Genomic DNA, 23,779 nt, shown 5'->3' on the forward strand with positions numbered 1-23,779 from the left:
GTTTAAGGACATTTCGGTCCCAATGCAAGTTTAAGGACATTGCGGTCCCATCTTCGTAGTTTTAGAACATTTCGGTTCCATCTTCGTAGTTTAAGGACGTTTCGGTCCTCTCTTCGTAGTTTAAGGACATTGCGTCCCATCTTCGTATTTTAGAACATTTCGGTTCCCTTCGTAGAATACTTCTTGTACTCTTGGTTTCTTTGGTTTCTTCGATGAGAATACTTTTTGTACTCTCTCGACAAACTCAATAGATCAACCTTCATACTACCTATTATGTTGTTCTTTTTCACATCACCTCTTGGTGATTGTTTTCTTCTCTCTTTTTTTCTTTTTCTTTCTTCACACATGAATGTTGTTTCTTCTTCTCTTATTCCAGTCACGCTATTTTGCGAAACCTTCACACTTCTTTGTTCTTCAAGATTCTCTCACAATCTTGTCGTCTTTACAAAGTCTGCCACACTTTGTAGGATATCCAAGTTTCTGCCACAAACTCTTCAACCACACTTCACTTCTTCTTATATATTGATGTTACAAATTTGCCACGCTATCCAGATTTGCCACATTTTTCGTAACAGATTTGCAACGCTGTGACATAATTGTCACACTTCTGTTTGCAAATCATTCAGGCACTTAAACAAACACCTTGTCTGCACTTATCTATTTCCTTTGAGGCTTTCAGCCCGTCTTCAAATCACCTGCAATACCTTTGCTTCGAAATTCTAATCCAAGACATACCTGTCTTCTTTCCTATTCATCTCAACTTCCGGAAACGTTCTTCAATTGTAACCATTCATCTGTAACTGACCCACAAATAACAGCAGTGACAACCACTTCCTTGGATGCTTTCTCTATGTGAAACTCACCTGAAATTCATCATAAACTCGAGTTCTGATCACAAGCCAATTTCTGTCGTCCATTGTTCGTCACCATCTTTTAGACCTCGTACACAGAGCCATCTTTAACCCACTGCAATCTTCTCCGTTGCTTCACAGGTTGAACGACGAGCACATCTTCTCAACTGATGTTTACTTCACAACGGCAGACACCATCTTCTTTCCTGCTCCAAACTTTACCAAAACAACAACTGCCAGAATGGCATCAGTTCTTCGCTTGTCTTCTCTACCAATCTTGGCAAACATTTTCACCAACCATGGCAGCTTCTAAATCAACCCCCGGACCAACTTCTGAAACATCCTTGAGCCTGAACTTTACGACCATCCATCTTGGCTTCGAACGTAAGTCATAACCCTAGGCAACAAACCACTGTAACCATAGCATACATGACATCGGTATCTCCCTGTTCTGTAATTACGAAACTCTGAAAACTTCCTTGTTTATCTCAAGCTTTCGAGAAACTGTGAATCTCTTCTCATCTTTATGCCAGACTCCATACATGGTTTGATAGGCAACGTAGTCTTCAGCAGCAGAATAAGACCAAGAGTTACGCCTTCTTCTTATCATCAAACTTAACACGATTCTCTTTGATGAATTCTCTTCATCAGTCTATAACCATCACCGGTATAACATCACCTGCACCATGACTCCATACACAACAGCACCTAACTCGAGCTCCATCTTTTTTTTTTTCACATCTCGATCCCATCTTCTTCCAGGCCATCATCTCATCACAGAGATTGTTACCATGAATTGCCGTTAATGGAGATAACATTGGAAGCAACTCTTTCTCCCTGTTCTACTGCCAACCATCTCTGTCTCCGACCATGCTTCTTCTTCCATCCTCATCTATCAACTATAGCAGCAGATCATCATCGCCACTGCCAAGCTCTTTCACGAGTTTGAATCTCACGTACCGAACTTCCTTTTTATGTTGACTTCTAAAAATAGTTCAATCAACCCATGTTTCCTTATTAACTTCGATTCACGTCAGAACCCTAACTTTTTTTTTTTCTTTTGAAACTCTCGTTTCGTCCCTCCGTGTAGACTCACACGGATAAAGCTTGCACCAGGTCTTGGAGCAGCAACATAGGTCTTTCTTCTATAGAACCCTCGTTATCACCACGACTTCTCGAGCTCCAACATCTTCTTCTTATCATCACAGCAATACCGTCTTCTTGATGTTTCCTAATCCATATCAACACCTTCCAAACTCTGTTTTCTCGGCTAAAGCTACTCATCTCTGTTCTTACGACAATGGCAGCAACAAGCCATCATATCTTTCCTGCTCAATATTGCAGGACTATACAGCTTAGCACTTTTTTTTTTTTTCTCTCTCACAAGCCCTTAATCAATCCTTCGCAACAACTCACCATCTCGTTGGAGTTCTTCTCAGTTAAAACTTCACGTTTTTTTTTTTCTCGGACCAAACTTTTGTCCAATTAATCTTCAAATAACAGCAGCCAGCATCGCCCCTTCATAACTTGTTGTATCTGCAAGCTATTTTCGGTCCCTGTTTCACCATCTGAGATGCATCTCTTCGGCTCAATTACGTACACCAACACGACTTTAACAAGTCTTCTTTTGCAGCCTTCTCGTTCAGGAAAAAACTCAACTACGAAAGGCAGCAACTTTTTTTTTTTTACCCTAAAACGAAAAACAATAGAACTTTTCTAACTCTTTATTCTTCTCCTCTCTCCCTCTCACCTTGCTCTGATACCATGTTAAGGATCGAGCAAGAGAGAGGAGAGCATAAACGCGGAAGCGTAAAAGACTACATTGATAATAATTCGGTGTATCTTTCTCGTTAATTCTCTAGCTATTTATACAATCACAAGACTTGGCTCTCAAGGCACAAGACTTGGTTCTCAAGATATTCTATTCCTAATATAACTCACACAACTCTCCTAAATATAGTCTTTCCTATATTATTTCCTAATAGCATGAAATTAACTACTTAACCAATCAAATGAACACGACAAATTTAAAGGAGTGTGCACAAATGATTCTAACTTTAACCCACATGTTGACACTGGTACAGGTAGGATAAGAGTCTAGAGAGTGGAGACCTATGAATGGTAATGTGGCATGGGCCACAGCCTTGGAATGATCCTGGAACTATCTCAAGAAAGGAAATCGTATACGACGGCCCTTGACCATTTCATACGTACAACTCCACCAAAATCAGGCTTTACGGTGAGTTCCTACTTCGCCCCATAGTTGTCTGTCTATCTGTTTCGCCCTTTCTCCTCTTTCAGCGTCTCTTTCTCGGTAAGACCTTTTGTAACTTTCTCCAATATTCTATTCCCAATTCGTATCCTCATACTTTTTTTCTAGCTCATGATTCTCTATCATTGTGTGAGCATCCCCTCGTACTCTTGTTTCGTAATAGTTACATCTTAGTCCCGATTCCCATAGTCATGTTGCTTTCTTCCTTTTCCACCGTTTGCAACGTCAGTTAGCATTGACCTTTCCGGATTGTACGGCTCAACCCATTCTGTCCAATATTGCATGTTTTCTGCTGCTGCCATCATTTCCTTTCCCTTTCTTTTGTTGGTGTTTCTTCCTTGCTCCGCCGCTGGATAATCATTCTGCGGTATGATTCTTGCCATCTTATAGTCTCAAAGTGGAGAGAGAGAAAATTTCGTGTTGATGTAGTTGATGTTACTAATCACAAAAGGTTCTCGAGAGAATTTCTTCTTGAGGACTTTTGGGGTTTTGAGGGTATAGAGTTTCTGAGAAGTTCTTTCAAACAGGATAAAAAAATGATGTATTTTTTATGGGATTTTCATGGTGGTTAGGAAATTGGAGACGATGAAAATGATAAATGAACTTCAAAAGACAATGATTTTTAGTTAACAATTTGCAGGCGAGGATAAATCCTCCATGTTTCTAGCGCCAAAATGTAGTTGCGGAAAATTCCACAACTACACTTGTTGTAATGATAATAACGCAAAGCTTAAGTTATGTGGATCAACTCAAACATTAATGATATTATTCACCATTTTGACACTAATATGATCTTCACGATCACTTTGCATTTAATGTGTGATCCTTACAAGAGATTCAAGTTGAGTTCATATGTTCACAATGGAGACATACAAGATGAAAACTAAAACTAAGTTCTAATGTTTACTTCTTTCTCTTTTGATAACTTATCTCTCTCAACTGATCTCTCTTGACTTGCCCCTTGCCCCTTCTCTCTATCATTTTGACCCCTCATATAGGCAAATGTATCAATAGAAGACAACTGTATTTGTGCAAGATCTTAGCTGAAGGATTCTGTTCCGGTTTGTATTTGTGAAACCTATGAGAAAGATAGCAGAAAGATAAGAGAAGAAGAAAGGGGAAAAAATAGAGAAGGAGTAGTGTTGCGAATAAAGAAGAAACAATAAACAACCGCTCCTGAGTGGTGGCAAGCTGTGGTGATTGTTTGCAAAGGTTGCATTATTCCTGGTGGCCGATGCCATTTTTACTCTTTCAGTTCTGTTGCAAGCTATTATTGAAGTATGTAATCTGCAAACCATTCTTGAAACCAGATATGATAATTGTACGAATCAGTTTTGTGTGCAAGCCTTTACAAAAAGGAAAAAAAAATAATTTCTGGAGCGCACGTATACATGCCTCCATAGATGCACTAATTAAATCAGGTTTAGTCAATGTTAATCACTCCACCAGTCGTTCCAATCACCTAATGCTTCAGATAAATCCGATTCTTCTTGTCCACCACCGAAGTAAGTACCCGAATAAAGTGAAACTAAGCTCTCCACATAAGTTTCTGTATAAAATATTGTTCTTCTTCCAAGACTAGATTTTCCAAAATCAATATTCACAAGCGTGGTTTTGTCATGTTTTGGGTCATAAAAAACTAACAGGGTGTTAGTACTCAAGTGAGTTTGGGGAGTTGGGTGTAGTTAGGTTTTTTCCTATTAGTCGTGGGGGAGTTCGAAGGAGTCTATCAAAATCCCCGTTAGTCGTGGGAGAGTTTAGAAGAGTCTCTCAAACTCCCTAGAAAACCCTGTTAGTCGTGGGGGAGTTTGAAAGAAGCTCTTAAACTTCCTGTTAGTGGTAAAAAATAGAATGATAGGGAGTTGGGTTTTTTTGAGGAGTTCTAGGGAGTTTATAGTGTATTTTTGTCTCACTTCAAATCTCTCAAAAGAGTAGAGATTTTGGGAGAGTCTCTCAAACTCCCTACACTCAAAACACCAAACCCTCTCAAACTCCCTAAACTCTCTTACACTCCCTCAAAATCCCCAAGATCCAAGATCAATACATTAAACTCCCCCAAACTCACTCGTGGACTAACCCCCTGTAAAGCTGCATACTCTACATAATCATCTAACTTAATCTCTAATAACATTTCTCCGATTGTATACGTCTTAAATACCCAAAGGATGGAATAACATCAACTGATATGGTGTAGCGTTTAGTCCAAGAGTCTCTAACCCCATAATCATTCATTACCCACACCTCAAAACCAACACTGGAATGACTGCAAAGCATTGATAAATACCCTTCCACAGCATCAAGACGTTTACGTTCAAACTTCATGTTGTCATCAAAGATTTCAAGCTGTGGTACTTCACTGAATATCTCTTCTAGAGCTGGCAAACGGGCGGGGCGGGGCTGGCTTGTTACGGGTTACACGGGTTCGGGTTAACACGGATCAAAACCTGCGGGTCGATATTCTTCACGGGTGGTCATTTCTTCAACCCGCGCCCGTAGCGGGTTAAGCTTGCGGGTTTACGGGTTAACCCGTTTACATTGCAATTTAATCAATAACTCCATCAGTTGAACCACAACTACACTGCATCTTCATCAAAACCATACATACGAATCATGTCGAATCATTGTTGTTCAGTTAATCAAATGTTTCACTCAAGTAATGTTATATAATCAAAATGAACTAACTACTAGTTAAATTAACATTCAATTGCATCTCAATTCAGCATCACCAGCTAAACAACTTCATCTCCATCATATACCCCATCACCAGTTCACTCTATAACTGCTCAAACCATCACTTCAATTCAAAATTAAACTCCACATCCCATGTATCTCAAGTCTCAACATGACCTGAACTGCAGCTACTTCCAATTTTCTTCCCCACAGACCCAATTCCAAATCAACTAACCCTAAATAGTATGAACCCTAATTTCCTACTCAATTCCTACATAAACTGAATTTAACCGCAAAGCATCTAACTATTCTTCAATTGAGAACAAACCCAAAACTAATTACTCAATTATCAATCAAAAAACACAAGAAATATACATTAGACAGAAACCCTAATTTACCTTTTAAAAAGACTCGTCATTGAATCAACTTCAAAGCTTCAATTAACATCTACCCATGATTCTTCATCTATCAATAGATCCATAGTTCATCTTCTAAGTCTTCAGAACATCAATCAACTCTATAAACCCCAATTCAACTACAACAACATTAATCCCTTCGTCTCCCGAGTTCAAACAACTTCATTAACCCATTATTGCTTCTTACTTATTGTTCCCTATAGAATCAGGCAATAGGATACATACAAAATCTAAATAAGAAAATAAAAATTGACCCAGATTCAGAAATTGATTCAACAATTGATAAAACAGAAGTTCAAGTTCCTCAAATTAATCTGCACAATCAATCATGCAAAACCAATATTAGTATATTACTAAACCCTAGTTTTAAAATTGTCAATTTATTGCCTTAAATCATCATCACCATGAAGTTAAAGAACCAACTATGTGTAGGAGAGACAGAGATAAAGAATAAAAAAGCAAAGCAGAAGAAGAAGAAGAAGAAGAAAAATGGAGATGGTGAGGAGGCGCAGCCGCAGGAGAAGACAGTACAGTAGGGTGTGGGGAGAGAAAGAAAAGAAAGGGGCAGAAGAAACGAAAGCAAAAGATTATTTTCTGCTAGGGTTTTGGTGCATTTATACCTTAAACGTAGTGATAAGATGAAACCTAGATGATCTGACGGTCAGGATTACATAAAACTTATTAATAAGGTAATATGGACGGGTTTACGGGTTGTACCCGCGGATTTACGGGCCGGGACGGGTTAACCCGTTTACTCACAAGCCGGCATTTCTCCAACCCTAACCCGGCTTGTTTAGACACCAGCCGAACCGAGTGCGGGTTTTCACGGGTCGGGCCGGGCAAACCCGCGAGTTTTAGCTTGTTTGCCAGCTCTAACCTCTTCTGCAATATTAAAGGAAAGTAAAACCTGCGAGAATTTATTTTCTGATCTTGCGGGACACGGATTAGCTAACCAGTGTAAAGCCCCATTAACGAACACACCAGGCGGTCCACCTGTAATTTTGTAATGTATGTATTCAAGTCTTTTCCATGAATTCGAACCCAACGTATAAACCTCGACTTCAGAAATCATAATATCTTTATTATAAGAAGGACTAACAATTGATACCAGTTTGTAATCGTTCATCTCGTGGTCGTATCCAAAACCGTACCTCTGTATGCAGCTATAGATTCTAGGGGAACGACGCGGGTTTTTAAATCCGGCTGGTTCTGTATTTGGCGTCCCAATTATTTTGTAGCCAAGTTCAGTTGGTTGGTTTTGCTGCTTCTACATCAAAATGGTCGAGCAGCACGAAAACAGAAAGAAAAAAAAATCCCTCGTTGCGGTGCATTCAGAATAGCAAAAACTATTCCGAGGCATTGCCATGTTCTATAAGTAGGAAGTACTGCTAAATATTTAGCTGAATTCCAATGGCACATTTTATATTCATTGTCAAATCAAGTTAACAAGTTTGGCAAACAATTTGAAACAATCAATTAGTAATTTAAAATTCACAAAATTACAAAGTCAAATAAACTAAATAGCCTCTTCACCAACACCAACTATTCTTAAGTTCGATCAAATCATTTAAGTTATTATTGCTTCCATCCTCCTTTGGTATCCTGCAAAAAAAGATGCAGTCATCCGTGAATGTCAAATGTTAACACCATTGCAGGTTACACCGATTTTAAAGATACACATGATGTGTACATATATGAATTGATATTATTATACCTTTCGGGTGAATGAAATGCCGACTCGAATTTCTCCAGAATAGGTTTTGTTGTGTAGAACCACACGATACTTGCTAGCTCTAATTTCAGATGTTCCATTCTCTACGCCAAATGATAAGACATCCGTCACATAAATCCTGTAACCACAATGCAGATTAGGAAAAATTAATGATCCGTAGTTAAAGTGTTTGTCAGTAAAAATATGGACTTGGAGAAATTACTAGTATTAGGAAAAAACACTTACGTCGATTCGCCTACAAAGTCATCCCTGCTGAACCTATCTCTGTCCATGATGGTGAGATTGAGTTTATATTGATGATGCTCATCTCTAATGTTTTCTGGATACTCCACATCAAATGTAAATTTTTCGTTCCATAGTGGTGCTTTTCCTTGTCCTGCATATGTCAAATTTCGCAAACTTAATTAATACTTCACATAGTACATAACTACTCAAAATTAACAAACTTTTCTTAGGCATGCATACCACGAGCAACGGTACTCTTTCGCTTCTGATTACCGAACTGAATTATCACATAAGGGTCCATTTTATCTGCAACAAAAAGTTTATACATATTCAATCAAGATCTTGAGTTTAAGAATTAAACTTGCTTACATGGAGTGCAAGTTAGAATGGTATTCTTTTTAGTACTGTAATTAAGCATAGCATTATACAAGATATGATGACATACCAAAAAAATCGGTGTCTTTGAGTTTAGAAGCATCGACGAGCAGAACTTCTAGTGTGCCTTTAGTCATCTCTCTTCTTTTCTATGTATATTTTGCAAGTTAACTATCTGCTTCGACTTGAGCCCAAAAAAATGAATGAAAGGAGTTTTAGTGAATGTTATGGCCGAGGAGTAATTGAATTGTGTATGCTTCTTCTTCTGTCTTTGCGTTTTATATGCTAGTTTGCAGAAGTATTGAGATGCATGGATTCGTAACTTCCTTCTTGGTGGCTTCTTAATTTGATTTTCATGACCTTTTTTTTTTATCTGGTCAAACTATAACTACATACTTGGTGCATTTCTTTAGCATTTGTCAGTGTTGAAGAAGTCGTGAGCCCAAAACATAGTCAATGAGTGTATAGTTATTCAGCTAAGACCTGCCTATGACTAAAAATTTCACAAAGACATGGGCCTTTAAAGTAAAATAATTCAACACACGAAAGAATCTAACGTGTACTGCAAATTGTAATTAAAAAAAAATGAATTGTATACGGTAAAAGTTTGGTCACTTTATGATCAAACTATCAAAGTCCAGTCTAGTTGGTTCACCGGATTAATTTATATAAAGTGTCCGACTTAAAAGTACAAGCATGTTGCGTATTCAGAATCGAAGAGGTAAGGTTATCTTTCATTCGTTTCTTTGCTTCCAGAAGGCAGCTAACGGCAATGATTGGCACGGCCAAATCCTAATTCAAGCCGCCGCCGGCGCCACCCACATGTGAGAATGAATAATGCACCGTCGTCATGATATAATATTATCTATCGCTTTACTATAGCATGTTTGTCGTCTTGATTCGAATAACGGTCGTATTGAAAATTTGACAAACAAATGTGGATATCACCGTTTAATTTTAAATTTTTATGATCAGTCTTTCACGCATCCATAAAAGTAGAATGAAAAAAAAAAAGAAAAAAATAGTTCCGAGGAGTTTCCAACTTGAATCACTATCACCTGTTGCAACTACTACACATTGAGGCCAGAATTGACATGCGCATTTTTATATGAACTTATCAAAGTACCGCACCGCACCCCCAGGGTGGCAGAAATTTCTGTTCCTAATTCTCGGAAAAAAATTATTTTGAACATCTTTGTATAAGATGCATAAGAGCTTTTGGTGTGTAACTTCATGGTTCTCCCCTCTCTCCTCTCTCTCTCCTTCACCTGAGATTTCTTCCCTATCGGTAACGGCTTTTTTTTATCGTTTTTTTTTCTGTCTCTTTATCCCAACGTCTTTCTAACGGCTCTTTCTAGCCGCCGATCCCTCTTTCTGTGCCGGATTTCTCCTTGCTATCTCTGCTTTTGATGCTTCTCAACTAATCTCAAGCTCTATGCATGAACACTACTCACAAGCCTCACATTTGCAACTGCAATTGCATCAATTACACAACACAAACCACAAATACCACCCAAATCACAAAAAGCTCAAAAATCACTTACAACACACAAATCACTGAATTCATAACTTACAATCCGAAGAATCACACAGGAATGAATGCCCAAACCATCAAAGGCTATTCTGGCATATCTCACGATTATTATGACAAAAGCTCTCTGGGTTATTTTACAAAACACATACCCAATTTCCTATCTCAGCATCTTTCAGTCTTACTGGAACTTCTTACAAAACAACTTGCCACTAAACTCCCATTGCCTAGATTTAAATTACCCTGTTCAAGCTCTCAAAGCCAGATTTTTATCTAGCAATGGAAGGAGTTTTTTTGAGACAGAAATCTCAACCAGTTAGTCTGAGGTTCTCTAGTTGCAAAGCCCTTGGGAAATCAGCTGGATTTCTACACCTCCTTCCCCTGGTATGTATCAGTGTACTATCTTGGCTAGTTTGGCTAAACCTTCTGGAGGTGAGTACTTGACTCTCTTAGTGTTTGTTTCTCTACCCTCTACTCCTAATTTGATCTATCTTCTATTTCCAATAGCATATGCTCTATTGCCTGCTACTCCAAGTCCCTTAAACCTGACTATTGCTTGAACCTTGTTAGCACTGATCCTTTCTATTGGGATCATTGCTTCTTTATTAGCATGTTTTAACTAGGAATCAGCTACATTGCACTACTTTTTCTTTAAATAGAAATAAAAACTTAAACATAGTACTACAAATTTCCAAAGTATGCATAAAACATTTCCATAAACAGGTAGCATCATTTTTTTCGGCATCAAACTAAAAGAACAGATTTCAGATGTCTGGTACTACTAAATTCAGCATGTGCAGCTTGCCAAATCCTACCTATTTAGTCTGCTTTTGGCCCCCCAGACTCAAGTGCAACATCTCTCACAGCTCTGGCCATCACTGCCTTATACACCCTCTCTACAGCCCTTGCATCTGCTTCAGGAGGCAAAGTGTCATCAGCCGGCAACTCAGGAAGCTGGGGCTCCTCACCTCGCATAGCACTAGCCTTTGCAGATCTGTAGATTTGACCCACAATCCTAGAATCAACTCCAGGAGTTACATGCTCATCTCGAGGAACTTCAAGTGGATGTGTGACTTCTCCTGCACCAGTCTGAGACACCTCGGCCACATCCTGAGCCATCTGCCTGCCTGAGTGGGAGCAAGAATGAACAAATTGGGAAATGTGATCTGACCTGGTTCAGGTGGCATTGTAGCTTTGATCCGAATCTGATCCTTGGCAGGATCGGGTATTGAGCAGAAAAGAAGCCCTGCTGAGTCCCCCCACAGACAATCCGCTCATCATCTACCAATACAATGCCTTCCTTATCACCCGGCCCTTTGTGGGGTGCAGTGCAAAAAAAACCCACCCATCTTTTACACCCACAAGTTCCCATTCTGAATTCGGCCTTGCTCGACCTGTTGCGGTGGTCTCCCTCGCCTGGCAGTTGCATACACAGCCTTTCCCCATTGCCTGCTCTCCCACCTCTAAAACCAGACACCCTACTACCAGAACCTGCTCTCCCATACATTGCATCAGAAGTATAATGCAATTCATGCATATTATACCAGAAAAACCTTCACTTATCCTTGCAGTTTCAACCTACAAAATTCAATTATCAGGCTGCAAATAGCACTCAAATTGATTAAATGCATGGAAGTTAAAACCTCACCCAAGAACTGCTTGATTTACAAAGAATTTTACCTGCTTTATCTGAGGGATTTCAACAGTCTGCCTATCTGAGGCTCGACTTCGGCAACTCTTGCTTCTCATGCTCATCTCTGGGGTTGCATATTTGCATCCATCTTCTTTGCCTGGAGATTTAAACGAGGAGATTACTCTAGAAATGTTTTCAACAAAGGATTACACAGGAACACTTTTTCTTTCAGCGAAACTGATCAAGAAACTGATTGAAATTATCATCTCAGCGGTTTTAATCAACTTAAGAAGAGCAACAGCCTCTCAATCACAACCGTCAAAAATCCTCGGGAGTTACCAGACTTGCAGCATTAACTTCCGGTCTTGCAACTTGAGGCGCATGATCAAGCCTACTGGCATCATTATTTGGCCTACTACAAGCAAAGACCCCATTGGCTCATGCAAAGCGGCAACAGACACCTGGCAAGAATTCTCCTTCCACGTCAAAGGGCAGATTTTGAGTAATGGATCTGCAACATTCCCACCCGACAAGCCCAGATACAAAAACTACCTCAAACTTTCGAAATGACTCAGACATTTTAACCACTCAGATACATGATTTCGAAATGACTCAGACACTTTAACCACTCAAATCCTTCCAGCCGCAAGTACAAGGACCATTCAACTGCAATACCAAGGACCAATTCAAAGACAACCTCTTCACAAAGACAAAGAACAAATCCAACTTGCGTCACCATTTCAAAATTCAGCTAGACATGTCGTTCTCAGTCATTATGAAGACTACACAATTACCATCTACTACCCCAATGGGAAGGACAAGGTAAGACTCTAAACACTTTAAATAACATTTTATTGTCCTTGTATGCAGGTACATGAGCCAGAACCCATTAGTCACGAGAGCCAGCAACAGCTATCACCAACTGAACTACAAAGTGATGTCCACACCAACAGATCAGTGCTTATCAAAAGTTTGGACTAACTTGAGTACAACCCACAACTTGTTCCAAGACCAACATTACTGACATTTGCAAGAATCATTTTCAAATTAAAGCTTGGGTGGATGCCCCACACTACCAGCTGGCCCTGCCTTGTTAGAACACTTTGGTAAATATACCTACTGGTTCTTATTCGTTTACTACCCACAAATGGCTTCCTCATCAAATCCCTCCAACCCAACCATTGAAATTCTTGTTGATCAGATGAACAAAACCCTCAATATGCCTGAAGTAGATCTTTATCCTAAGGTTTTCTTAAATCCCGACAACATTAGAGCAAAGAAACCTTTAGATTGGAAATGGTGTTTCATTGGAAAACTCTGAAGAAATATCTGTTATGAAACATCCAGAATCAGTACTTTCATCAACAATAACTGGGAATTTAATGGTAGAGTTGAACTTGATATTTGGAATCGAAGAAGGAATTGTTTCATCCTCAGACTCACTCATGAAGATGATTACTCAACATTGGGAATGGAGGCACTTGAGGAGTCTTTGACAAGCTTATGGTTCTTTTTGGTATCCCCCTTGGAGGTCCAGACTTAATGCATGAAGAACAATTTACTAAGGTAATGGTTTGGCTGTTCATCAAAAGAATCCCACCTCACATCATACCGGATATCAAAAATATTCTACAACCGGTTGGAGTTTTTCAAACTGCCAAGAAACCTTATGGAAGAGACAGATTTGAAAAAAATTTAGAAGTTAAACTTACCATTGATGTTACCAGACCCTTGAAGTTTGGTATTGAAGCTTTTGAAACCCCAACTATCTCTCATTGGCTGGAGTTTGCTTATGCTCTCAATGGAATCAAATTCTGCAAAGTTTGTAGAATATTAGATCATCCATCCCCACCCTGCCCCATCTCACCCACACTTTCAAAATCCCACTACTCAAATCACAAAAGCCTGCAAACACCTCAATCCCTCCCACCACCCCAAAATGCCTACCAAAAATCCGTTCAAGAAGAAAGAAATGTCATTCATAGAGGATACTCTGATGCTGATGCTGCTCAAGCCTTTGAAATCAAGATGAGGAATGCAAAGATTGCCCCATCATCTTCAAAACACCTCACTTTTGGAGCCTCTGCTAGAGCTGATCCCAACTCCCCACACCCGGATGTCATTTCCAGACAAATAAGGCACAGAAAACTTGAGCTCTCAAAGAAAATCTCCATCAACTACAGGAATCACCAAGATTAAACAAAGATCAAGGAAGCAGCTAGAGCTAAAAATCCTTCAAACACTAATACCAACCAATCTATGGACACCAATGGCATCTTCCCAATCATCCATCCCCATACCACCATAACTCTTAGCTCAAATCAAGGAAAGAACGGATGCTGAAACTGTCCAGTTCAAAAAGAAGGCCTGGAAAGCTAGAAAGACAATTCACGTCTTCACTGAAGAAGATTCTCCCTCTGATAATGACAATATTAAGGATTTGGACAAGCAGAAAGTCATGCCAAAAAGGAAACAATCAACTCAGGGTGCAGAGACTATGGAAACCAATGAAACTGACAACAACAAAAGACTCAAAGAATTCCCAGAAAACTATGTTGAACCTCTGGCTTCAAGCTTTCCTCTTATGACTAATGGTGCTTCTGGCTCATCAACACCAACCCCTGAGGTAATTTCCTTCTCAATCTTCTATCTTAGATTAAACTGCAACCAACATTTTATTTCCTCATATTGTTACATCATAAGCTATTATGATCCTATAGCTAGGAGACCAACCTCTAAATACCCCCTGTATCCTATTTTTGGCAATTCTTTACTTATATAGCCTGGAACTGCCAAGGTCTAGGGCAAAAATATACTAAGAATTATCTTATGGATATGCTGACCAAATTTAATCCTGATATCTGTTTCATATCTGAAACCAAACAGAAACATGGTAAACTTTTAAATTCTATGAAATAGCTTAATATCCAAAAGATTTGGCATGTTAATCCTGGTGGGGCTAGTGGTACAGCTGGTGGATTAGTAATGATATGGAAGAACAATCTTGATGTTGAGATTCTAGACTGCTCTCTTAACCATATCAATGCTAAAATACAGCCTACTAGTGGCCCTCCCTGGCTCTTCAATGGTTATTCTGGTAATTCTAATAATACTCAGTGTAAACTAAATTCCTGGAAAGTTTTGGAGTATACTGCTTCCAAGAACTCCCTCCCTTGGTTGGTTATTGGTGATTTCAACTTTATTTTACATGATTTTGAAAAATACAGTACCCAACCACTAGACATTGCTGAAGCTAACATTTTTAGCAACAAGATTATTGATCTGGATCTAAATGATTTAGGCAGTGTTGGCTGCCCTTTCACTTGGACAAATAAGAGAAGTGGGCCTGCTCTCACTGAGCAGAGATTGGATAGAGTATTATCCAATGAGTCTTGGCTCCTCCTATATCCAAATTCTACTATCACTAATCTGTTAGTTATTGGCTCTGATCACCATCCCATTTTACTTAACAGTAATCCGCACTGGAATACTTGTAAAATCCCTTTCAAGTTCCTTGTTCCTTGGCTAGACCATAAGGATTGTAGGGATATCATTTTTTAAATGTTGGCAGAAGAACCTATCTGGTTCTAGCGCTTTTCTAATCGCTAGAAAACTCAAAGAGGTCAAACTGAAACTCAAAACCTGTAACAAAGAAGTTTATGGCAACATAAAGACAAATATTAAAGAATGTAAGCAACATCTGCATTGGCTACAAGAAAACTTCTTCAATCAGGACAGAAGTAAGACATTACAAACTGCAATGAAAGTTCTCAGAGAATGGCAAGACATTGAAGAAAAAATTTGGAAAATCAAAAGCAGAGACCAATATATCAAATTGGGAGATAAGAATACAAGTTACTTCCACAGAACTACAAAAAGCAGATTAAGGAGGAACAAGATAGTTACCATCCAAGATAGTTCTGGAAACTGGATTGAAAACTACCAAGACATAAAGCAATGCTTCACCAACCACTTCTCAAAAATGGCTACTTCAGAATCCCCTTCTATGAATACTGAAATTCTTAACCTCATTCCTACAATCATTACCACTGAAGATAACAAAAATCTCAATAGAAACCCTGAAGATAGTGAGGTCAAAGTTATTCTCTTCAGCATGGCCAAAGATAAAGCTCCAAGACCAGATGGTTTCCCACCTAACTTCTTCCAGGCAAATTGGTACATTATAGGAGAGGACCTAGTTAAAATGATCCAACATTTCTTCAAGTCAGGATACCTTATCAAAGAAATGAACTCAACCTTCATATCCTTGATACCCAAAATTGATAACCCTACTAGTCCCAGCCATTTCAGACCCATTAGCCTCTGTAACACCACTTACAAAATCATATCCAAACTGCTAGCCCAAAGAATGAAACCATACCTCAACAAAATCATATCTCTCTACCAATCTGCTTTCGTACCAGGAAGACAAATAGCTGATAATATAGCCATTTCCCATGAAATTATTCACCACATGAGAACCAGAAGAGTTATTAAAGGAAACAAAGGAAGTATGGGGATCAAGATTGATATGGCTAAAGCTTTTGACAGAGTGTACTGGAAGTTCCTGCATATAATTATGGTCAAAATTGGCTTCAGCTCTGAATGGAGCAACAAGATTATGCAATGCATATCCACTACCTCCACTGTTGTCCTTCTAAATGGCTCCCCTGACAAATTCTTCAACCCTACTAGAGGACTCAGGAAAGGAGACCCCCTGTCTCCTTACCTATTTCTTTTATGCAGTGAGGCTCTATACAGAACCTTATCTCATGCTAAAGAGTTGGGTCTCATCTCTGGAGTAAAAATTTGTAGAAATGCCCCATCCATAAATCATCTCCTCTTTGTTGATGATTGTATGGTTTTCTGTAAGGCAAACACTATTGAAGCATAGAATCTCAAGGATATCCTCAACATTTTTGGAGATACTTCTGGCCAACTCATCAACTTCAGCAAATCAGGAGTTTTTTCAGCAAGGACACTGATCCAGCTCATATGCCTATTATCTGCAAGCTGTTTGGAGTTCAAATTCTACCTAAAAATGACAAGTATCTAGGCTCTCCTTTATTTACCCATGGAAGCAAGATCCAATCTTTCAAACCAGGAGTGGATAAGATGAAGAGAAACTTGTCTAGATGGAAGAACTCCCCACTGAACCCAGCTGGAAGAGCAGTTATAATAAAATCTGTCACCTCCACAGCGAGCATCTATCAAATGAATTGTTTCAGAATCCCAAAGCAAACCTGTCAAGATATGAACAAACTGCAAAGAGATTTCTTCTGGGGAAAGAACCTGGAAAACCCCACAGGCTACTACCCAAAAGCCTGGACAACCATTTGCAAACCTAAGGAGCTTGGTGGATTAGGTTTTATGAATATGGAACTTTTCAACAGTGCCATGATAACAAAAATAGGATGGAGATTGGAGCAGGACAAGGATTCTCTCTGGTACCAGCTGATGGATGTCAAATATTTATTGGGAAGAAATGTTCTCAGCATGAACACCAAAGCTAAAGATGGAGACTCCTGGATATGGAAAGGGATTTTAGAGGGTATTCAGAACATTCAACAACACTGCGAATGGAGAATAGGAAATGGCAACACAATAAAAATTTGGGAGGACTTTTGGATACCTTCTTCAACAGACAAACTCTTCAAACCTGCTAACTGCCCAATGGTATCCAACTGCTAGCTCACCTAATGACATATCAAAGGGAATGGAATAGTCAGCTCATTCAGCAAATCTTTAGCTCTGACACTGCTCAAGTTATCACTAATCTTGATATTCACCCCAGAGAAGAAGACAGTATTCACTGGAAACTCAACAACACATGAAAATTCTCTGTTAAAGCTTTATAAAAAGCCAAAATAGAGAATCTCTATAGAAATGATCAAACAACAAGAGACTGGAGAGCTATATGGAACTTGGAAGTGGCACCAGCTGTCAAAATTTTTCTCTGGAAATGTGCTCATGAAATTCTGCCAACTAATGCCAAAACTGCAAGCATTCTCCACTATATTGATCCCATATGCAAATTATGCAACAGTGGGGAGGAATCTATGACACACCTGTTCCTCAACTGCCTTGCTTTCACTGAAGTCTGGCAGCAAATGTTAGGTGGAAATCATGGCTTATTTGATCACCATACTGTTTTCATGGACTGGTTTAATGATTGGTTTCACAATGCGAACATCAGTCATAATGTCTGCATTTATGCTACCACTTGTTGGTTCATTTGGAAGGCTAGATGTGATCTAGTTTTCCAAAACATCTCTCCTAATGCTAAGAATACTACTCTCAGCATTCAACAACATCTCTGTGATCATAACAGAATTCACAAGTTACATTGCCATGCCTTGAATACTCAGGGGCATATCATTGAGAATGAATCCCACATAGCTACTCCTGGAAATATTGTTGGGGTCCAACAACACAAGCAGAGCTTTGGTTTCTTAATCAAAATCTGTACTATTCAGGATCCCAACACTTATCAGTTTTTCTCTGCACTAACTATCACTGATTTTGCAGGCAACTATGTTGATAGCAGAGGACACACAGGACAGTGGGGAGCAGAAGGAGCCACAGGAGGAGCAGACTTAGCCTTTCAATGGGCAGAGGAAAAGCAGCACATGAACATAGAAATACATGCTGAAACAAGTGAAATACTGGAGCACTTCGACACTCTATACATCCAAGCAATCAAAGGAAGATTCAGTAGAAACTACCACAAGGAAAAACATACATCGAATGAAGAATCCCTATTACATATCAAACCTGTAACTTTTGTTTTATTGGGTCTTAAATTGTTACATAGGATCCAAAATCTCCAAGCTTTGAATTTGGTTATAACTTGTAAGAACCTTAGCAGCGGGTCTAATGTTTGTCTAAACAATGACCACACTTGCATTATTAGCAATCCTAATGCTTAGGCTCCGCCTAAGTTTTCTTAAAAAAAAAAAAAGCATAAGAGCTACTGTGCGCTGTACAAAATTCCACACCTGGTATATGATCATTTGATTCCTCGTTACCCCACAAAGAAGACATCTATTTATGTCAAAGTATCAGTTGACAAATTTATCAACTGTCACTAGCTAGTCTCTCATGAATATCCAATCAAACTAGCTACGAAGCTTCATATGATCTTCGGAAGGAAATTATCCAAAGGTGAGCCGTTACAAAAAAGTTGGGTCTTCATCACATAACTTTATCCGAGTGTCACCGATTGCTTATCCCTAATGCGGCCATCTATATATATATATGCTCAGACTGAAACTCAAGCATGGCTTACTTTCAATGTGCGACGGGCTTATGTCCTAGCTAAGGCAAGCTATATAAGAGGCTGGCAAAATTCATCTCGACGTATTCCTCTGATGGCTTTCAAATCTTCCACTTCTGGATAACAAAAGTTATTAGCCATATCTTACTCGCCCAGTCCTACGTACCAAAAGTTAATTACTAGCCATATCTAAGCATAAGCTATACATGGACTTGGACCACAAGAGAAAAACAATACAACAAAGCAAAATATATCCCCAACAGAACCTTGTTTAACTTGAGAATCTCACTTAAAAGAGGTAGAATTTGTAGGTCAATAACCGTATATCATCCATGATCACAACAAAAACTTAGGACTCCACTATATATATATTGAGAATAGCCTGTGTCAATGCTATAAACGATTCTATATTAAATACTAGGGATATAATCGGAGGCGTACGTTGCATATTCTAGCAGTTGGAAGTACTCCTAAACATTTAACAAAATTAACAAATCCAACGACACTTTTTATTCATTGTATAAAATGTGGTTACCAAATCGGAAAATGGGTCATTTGTCCAAATATTTTTAAAATATGGTTCAAATTGACGAGTAAAAATTAATATGGGTGAAATGGACACAAAAAAAATAACAAGAATGAAATTGGATTCATCCTGGCTTAAACTTAAAAAAAACAAGGATGAAACTGGATGTATCCTGATGTAAATTAAAAATAAGAAAAAGTATTTGAAAATGGGTAGAATGAAATTGTTTACATCCTGGCTATTTTTATATTCTCGTCCATTTAAACAATATCAAATTTTATATGTCTTTTTCACCCAGGAATTTGATACAATCAATTGAATTACATTAGTAGTAATTACTAAAATTTACGAAATTACAAAGTCAAATAAACTAAATAGCGCTAGCCCCTTCGTTAATAATTTTAAGTTTTGATCAATCTTTTTAGTTACTGCTTCCATCCTCCCAAATAGTTTGCTTTCTCATCTGCTTTCGTATCCTGCGGTAAACAAGCAGTCATTCATGAATCTAGCATCAAAACATCGATACAATTGTTACACCGCAGTTATCTATGTATTATACGTATATGAACTGATATTATACCTTTCGGGTGAATGAAATGCCGACCCGAATTTCTCCAGAATAGGTTTTGTTGTGTCGAACAACACGATACTTGCTAGTTCTAACTTCAGATCTTCCGTTCTCTACGCCTAAGGATAAGACATCCTTCACGTAAATCCTGAAACCATAATATATATTATGAAAATGTTAATGATCCTTCGTCCAAATGTTTGTCAATAAAAATTTGAACTTGGAGAGATTACTGGAAAAAAGGAAAAAAGAACACTAACGTGGATTCGCCTACAAAGTCATCTCTGCTGAACCTATCTTTGTCCATGATGGTGAGATTGAGTTTATATTGATGATGCTCATCTCTGATATTATCCGGATACTCCACATCAAATGTAAATTTTTCGTTCCACACTGGTGCTTTTCCTTCTCCTGCATATGTCAAATTTCGCAGCCTTAGTACTCCACATATTTAGTACATAACTAGTTAAATGAGCGGAATGTCCTTCAATATACGTACCACGGGCAACGGTGCTCTTACGCTTCTGATTACCGAACTGAATTATCACATAAGGGTCCATTTTACCTGCAATAACAAGTTTATGCATTTTTAAGGTCCTGAGTATAAGAAACTTTACATGGAATGCAATTAAAATGCTATTCTTTTCAGTAATGCAATTAGCCGATTACGCAAAGCATTATACAAGTATAAGATACGAAGTACGTACCAAAAAAATCGGTGTCTTTGAGTTTAGAAGCATCGACGAGCAAAACTTCTAGAGTACCTCTAGTCATCTCTATCTCTTATCTTCTGTAGGTATATTTTGCAAGTTAAGCTCTAACAGATGAATCAAAGGAGTTTTAGTGAATGTTATGGCTGATGAGTAATTGAATTGTGTATGCTTCTTCTTCTGTCTTTGCGTTTATATATGATAGTTTGCAGAAGTAGTAGGATGACTTCGTTACTTCTTTCGTGGTCGCTTAATAATTTGAATTTTTGGTCAAACTACAATACTTGGTGTAATTATCTAGTAATCGTCAATGTTGAAGAAGTCATGAGCCTGAAATGTAGTCAATGACTGTATAGTTTTATTCACCTAAGAGTCAAAAGAGCTGCCTGGCTATGAGTCTATCACTAAAATTTCAGAAAGACTTGGCCTTCACAATAATAATAAAGTTCAGCACGCGCCAAAAATTAACCGGTACAGCAAAATTGCTAATTAAAAGGTAACAGTATTAAAAAAAGATATTTCTTTTGAAGCAAAAATAGTATAAAGTTCGGTCACTTTATAATCAAAGTCCAGTTGGTTTAAGGTAAAATATACGGAAATGATACTAATATTTGGGTTTTTAATCATATTTTGATTCTTTTAGTCCCGGAAACGACTCTAAAAGAAAGAGTTATAGAAAATCGTCACATGTTTCCAAAAAAAAAAAAGCAATGTAATCTACGTACTCCCTCCGTTCCAAATTACTTGATATTTTAGGATTTTTTTTGTGTTCTAAAATAGATGAGGTTTTAAGAATTTTTCCCAAATTCTCCCTGATTTGTCCTTGCTTTGAAATCAGAGTATACCATTAATTCTCATTAGAATTAGTAGATAAATGATTATTCCAAGGATTTGGATGGAATATTTTGTTTACCCCAAGTAAATTATAATGAGATTCGTAATTTACATTAAATTTAGAAACTAAAAACTAGGTGTTTTTAAAATTTTAGGAATCTATTAATATGGGTAGATTTGGAAAAATTTGACTCTCTCTGTTGTTTCTTAATTTGCGTGAAAAACTCTACAACGTCAAGTAAATCGGAACGGAGGGAGTATAAAGATAATATTTTAATTTTTAATCATATTTTTTTTTAGAAAATGTCTCCATTTTGAGGGAAAATCAAATTACAGAACCTTTGGTTGGCAGCCGAGCAACAAGCTGAGCAAGAGTTATGGAAAAAATTAAAAAAATTTCTTTATATGTTGCTCGGAAACGACGGTTGGAGCAAGAGTTATGAAAAATCGTCACATGTTTCCAATAAAGCAATGTGACCTACATATAAAGATAATCAATCATGGGAGGTGTGCCGCTCCCTAAAAAGCTTAATTTATTTAAGTTCTATTTTAGATTAAACAATGATCACTCACTGAATTTTTACCTAAGAATTCTTTTGGAAGAGGATCGCTTAATTTATTTAAGTTCTATTTTAAAAGAAACATTGATTTTAGACTCACCGAATTTTCACCCAAGAATTCTCCCGAAAGACTTGGCCTCTATACAATAATAAAAATCAACACGTGTCAAAAATTAACAAGTAATGAAGTAATGCTAATTAAGAAGGTAATGGTGATAGTAGTATGAAGTTTTTTTTTTAAGCAATAATTATATAAAGTTGGGTCACTATATAACCGAAGTCGATTTAGGCACAAGCGAAAGTATCTGGGGCATGATAATGTTTTAATTTTTATTCATATTTTGATTATTTTAGTCTTCGGAAACGACTCTTGGAGCAAGAATTATGAAAAATCGTCACACTTTTCCATAAAGATAATCAATCATGGCAGGTGTGTCGCTCCCTAAAAAGCTTAATTTATTTAAGTTTTATTTTAGATTAAACAATGATTACTCACTTGATTTTTACCTAAAATTTTTTTTGAAAAAGGATCGCTTAATTTGTTTAAGTTCTATTTTAAAAGAAACATTGATTTTAGACTCACCGAATTTTCACCCAGGAATTCTCCCGAAAGATTTGGCCTTTATTCAATAATAAAAATCAACATGTGTCAAAAATTAACAAGTAATGCAGTAACGCTAATTAAAAAGGTAATGGTGATAGTAGTATGAAGTGGTTTTTTTTTTAAAAAGCAATAATTGTATAAAATTGGATCACTGTATAATCGAAGTCGAGTTAGGCACAAGCGAAAGTATCTGGGGCATGATAATATTTTAATTTTTAATCATATTTTGATTATTTTAGTCTTCGGAAACGACTCTTAGAGCAAGAGTTATGGAAAATTGTCACACGTTTCCAATAAAGCAATGTGACCTACACATAAAGATAGTCAATAATGGGAGGCGTGCCGCTACCTAAAAAGCCTAATCTATTTAAGTTCCATTTTAGAAAAAAACAATAATTCCAGATTCACTTAATTTTTACCCAAAAATTTTTCCTGTAAGAAGATCGCTTAATTTATTTAAGTTCAATTTTAGAAGAAACAATAATTCTAGACTCATTGAAGTTTCAGCCAAGAATTCTCCCCAAAGAAGATCGCTTAGTTTATTCAAGTTCTATTTTAGAATAAACAATGATTCTAGATTCACCGAATTTTCAGCCAAGAATTCTCCCGAAAGCGAATCATCTTTTTGCTTCTCACCTCGCGCAGTTAGCAATAATTTTCCTTTGGACTTTCGGAAATTTATTTCATGTAGTTTGGCAAGGAAATTTCGAGTAGGTATAAAATAACCCAAAGATGTAAATTGTATGAACTACTAAATAGGTAAGAGACTCTGATGCATAGTAAGAACCTCACCGAGAGATAAATCTCGATTTGTCTCCCGCATCTCACAGAATTGTGGACCGCCACCCACTGGAGTTAACAGGGGACCACATTTTGTGTGGCGGGTCCCACAATTCTGTGAGACGCGAGAAATAAATCGGGATTTATCTCTCGATTTTTGTTGCATTTACGTTTCCTAAAATACGCTTAGAGTTATTGCCGAAGAAATATCGTAAG

The 23,779-nt window shown here is 37.8% G+C and overlaps 2 protein-coding genes across 2 annotated transcripts; both read right to left on the reverse strand.

Moving 5' to 3' along the window:
• Positions 1-7,627: 7,627 nt before the first annotated feature.
• Positions 7,628-8,771, reverse strand: LOC113286434 (elicitor-responsive protein 1-like). The gene is made up of 5 exons (XM_026535057.1): positions 8,612-8,771; positions 8,407-8,472; positions 8,167-8,317; positions 7,924-8,059; positions 7,628-7,811 (listed from the first exon to the last, which is right to left on the reverse strand). Exons 1-5 carry the CDS (start codon positions 8,676-8,678, stop codon positions 7,785-7,787), a joined length of 447 nt encoding a protein of 148 aa, XP_026390842.1. The 5' UTR covers positions 8,679-8,771; the 3' UTR covers positions 7,628-7,784.
• Positions 8,772-19,728: 10,957 nt separating this feature from the next.
• LOC113286435 (elicitor-responsive protein 1-like) lies at positions 19,729-20,955 on the reverse strand. Its single transcript, XM_026535058.1, has 5 exons — positions 20,783-20,955; positions 20,575-20,640; positions 20,336-20,486; positions 20,088-20,223; positions 19,729-19,983 (listed from the first exon to the last, which is right to left on the reverse strand). The coding sequence occupies exons 1-5, from the start codon at positions 20,847-20,849 to the stop codon at positions 19,933-19,935; spliced, it is 471 nt and encodes a 156-aa protein (XP_026390843.1). The 5' UTR covers positions 20,850-20,955; the 3' UTR covers positions 19,729-19,932.
• Positions 20,956-23,779: the final 2,824 nt, after the last annotated feature.

Source organism: Papaver somniferum, chromosome 6 (genome assembly GCF_003573695.1).
Source record: "Papaver somniferum cultivar HN1 chromosome 6, ASM357369v1, whole genome shotgun sequence".
Taxonomy (NCBI): domain Eukaryota; kingdom Viridiplantae; phylum Streptophyta; class Magnoliopsida; order Ranunculales; family Papaveraceae; genus Papaver; species Papaver somniferum.

Bases quoted from the DNA above. Each gene is read 5' to 3' on its own strand.
- LOC113286435 (XM_026535058.1), bottom strand. From the start codon at position 20,849: ATGACTAGAGGTACTCTAGAAGTTTTGCTCGTCGATGCTTCTAAACTC. The intron at 20,641-20,782 runs GTACGTACTTCG...TTGTTATTGCAG, and splicing joins CAAAGACACCGATTTTTTTG to GTAAAATGGACCCTTATGTG. The intron at 20,487-20,574 runs GTACGTATATTG...TGACATATGCAG, and splicing joins TAAGAGCACCGTTGCCCGTG to GAGAAGGAAAAGCACCAGTG.
- LOC113286434 (XM_026535057.1), bottom strand. From the start codon at position 8,678: ATGACTAAAGGCACACTAGAAGTTCTGCTCGTCGATGCTTCTAAACTC. The intron at 8,318-8,406 runs GTATGCATGCCT...TGACATATGCAG, and splicing joins AAAGAGTACCGTTGCTCGTG to GACAAGGAAAAGCACCACTA. The intron at 7,812-7,923 runs GTATAATAATAT...CTTTTTTTGCAG, and splicing joins GCATTTCATTCACCCGAAAG to GATACCAAAGGAGGATGGAA.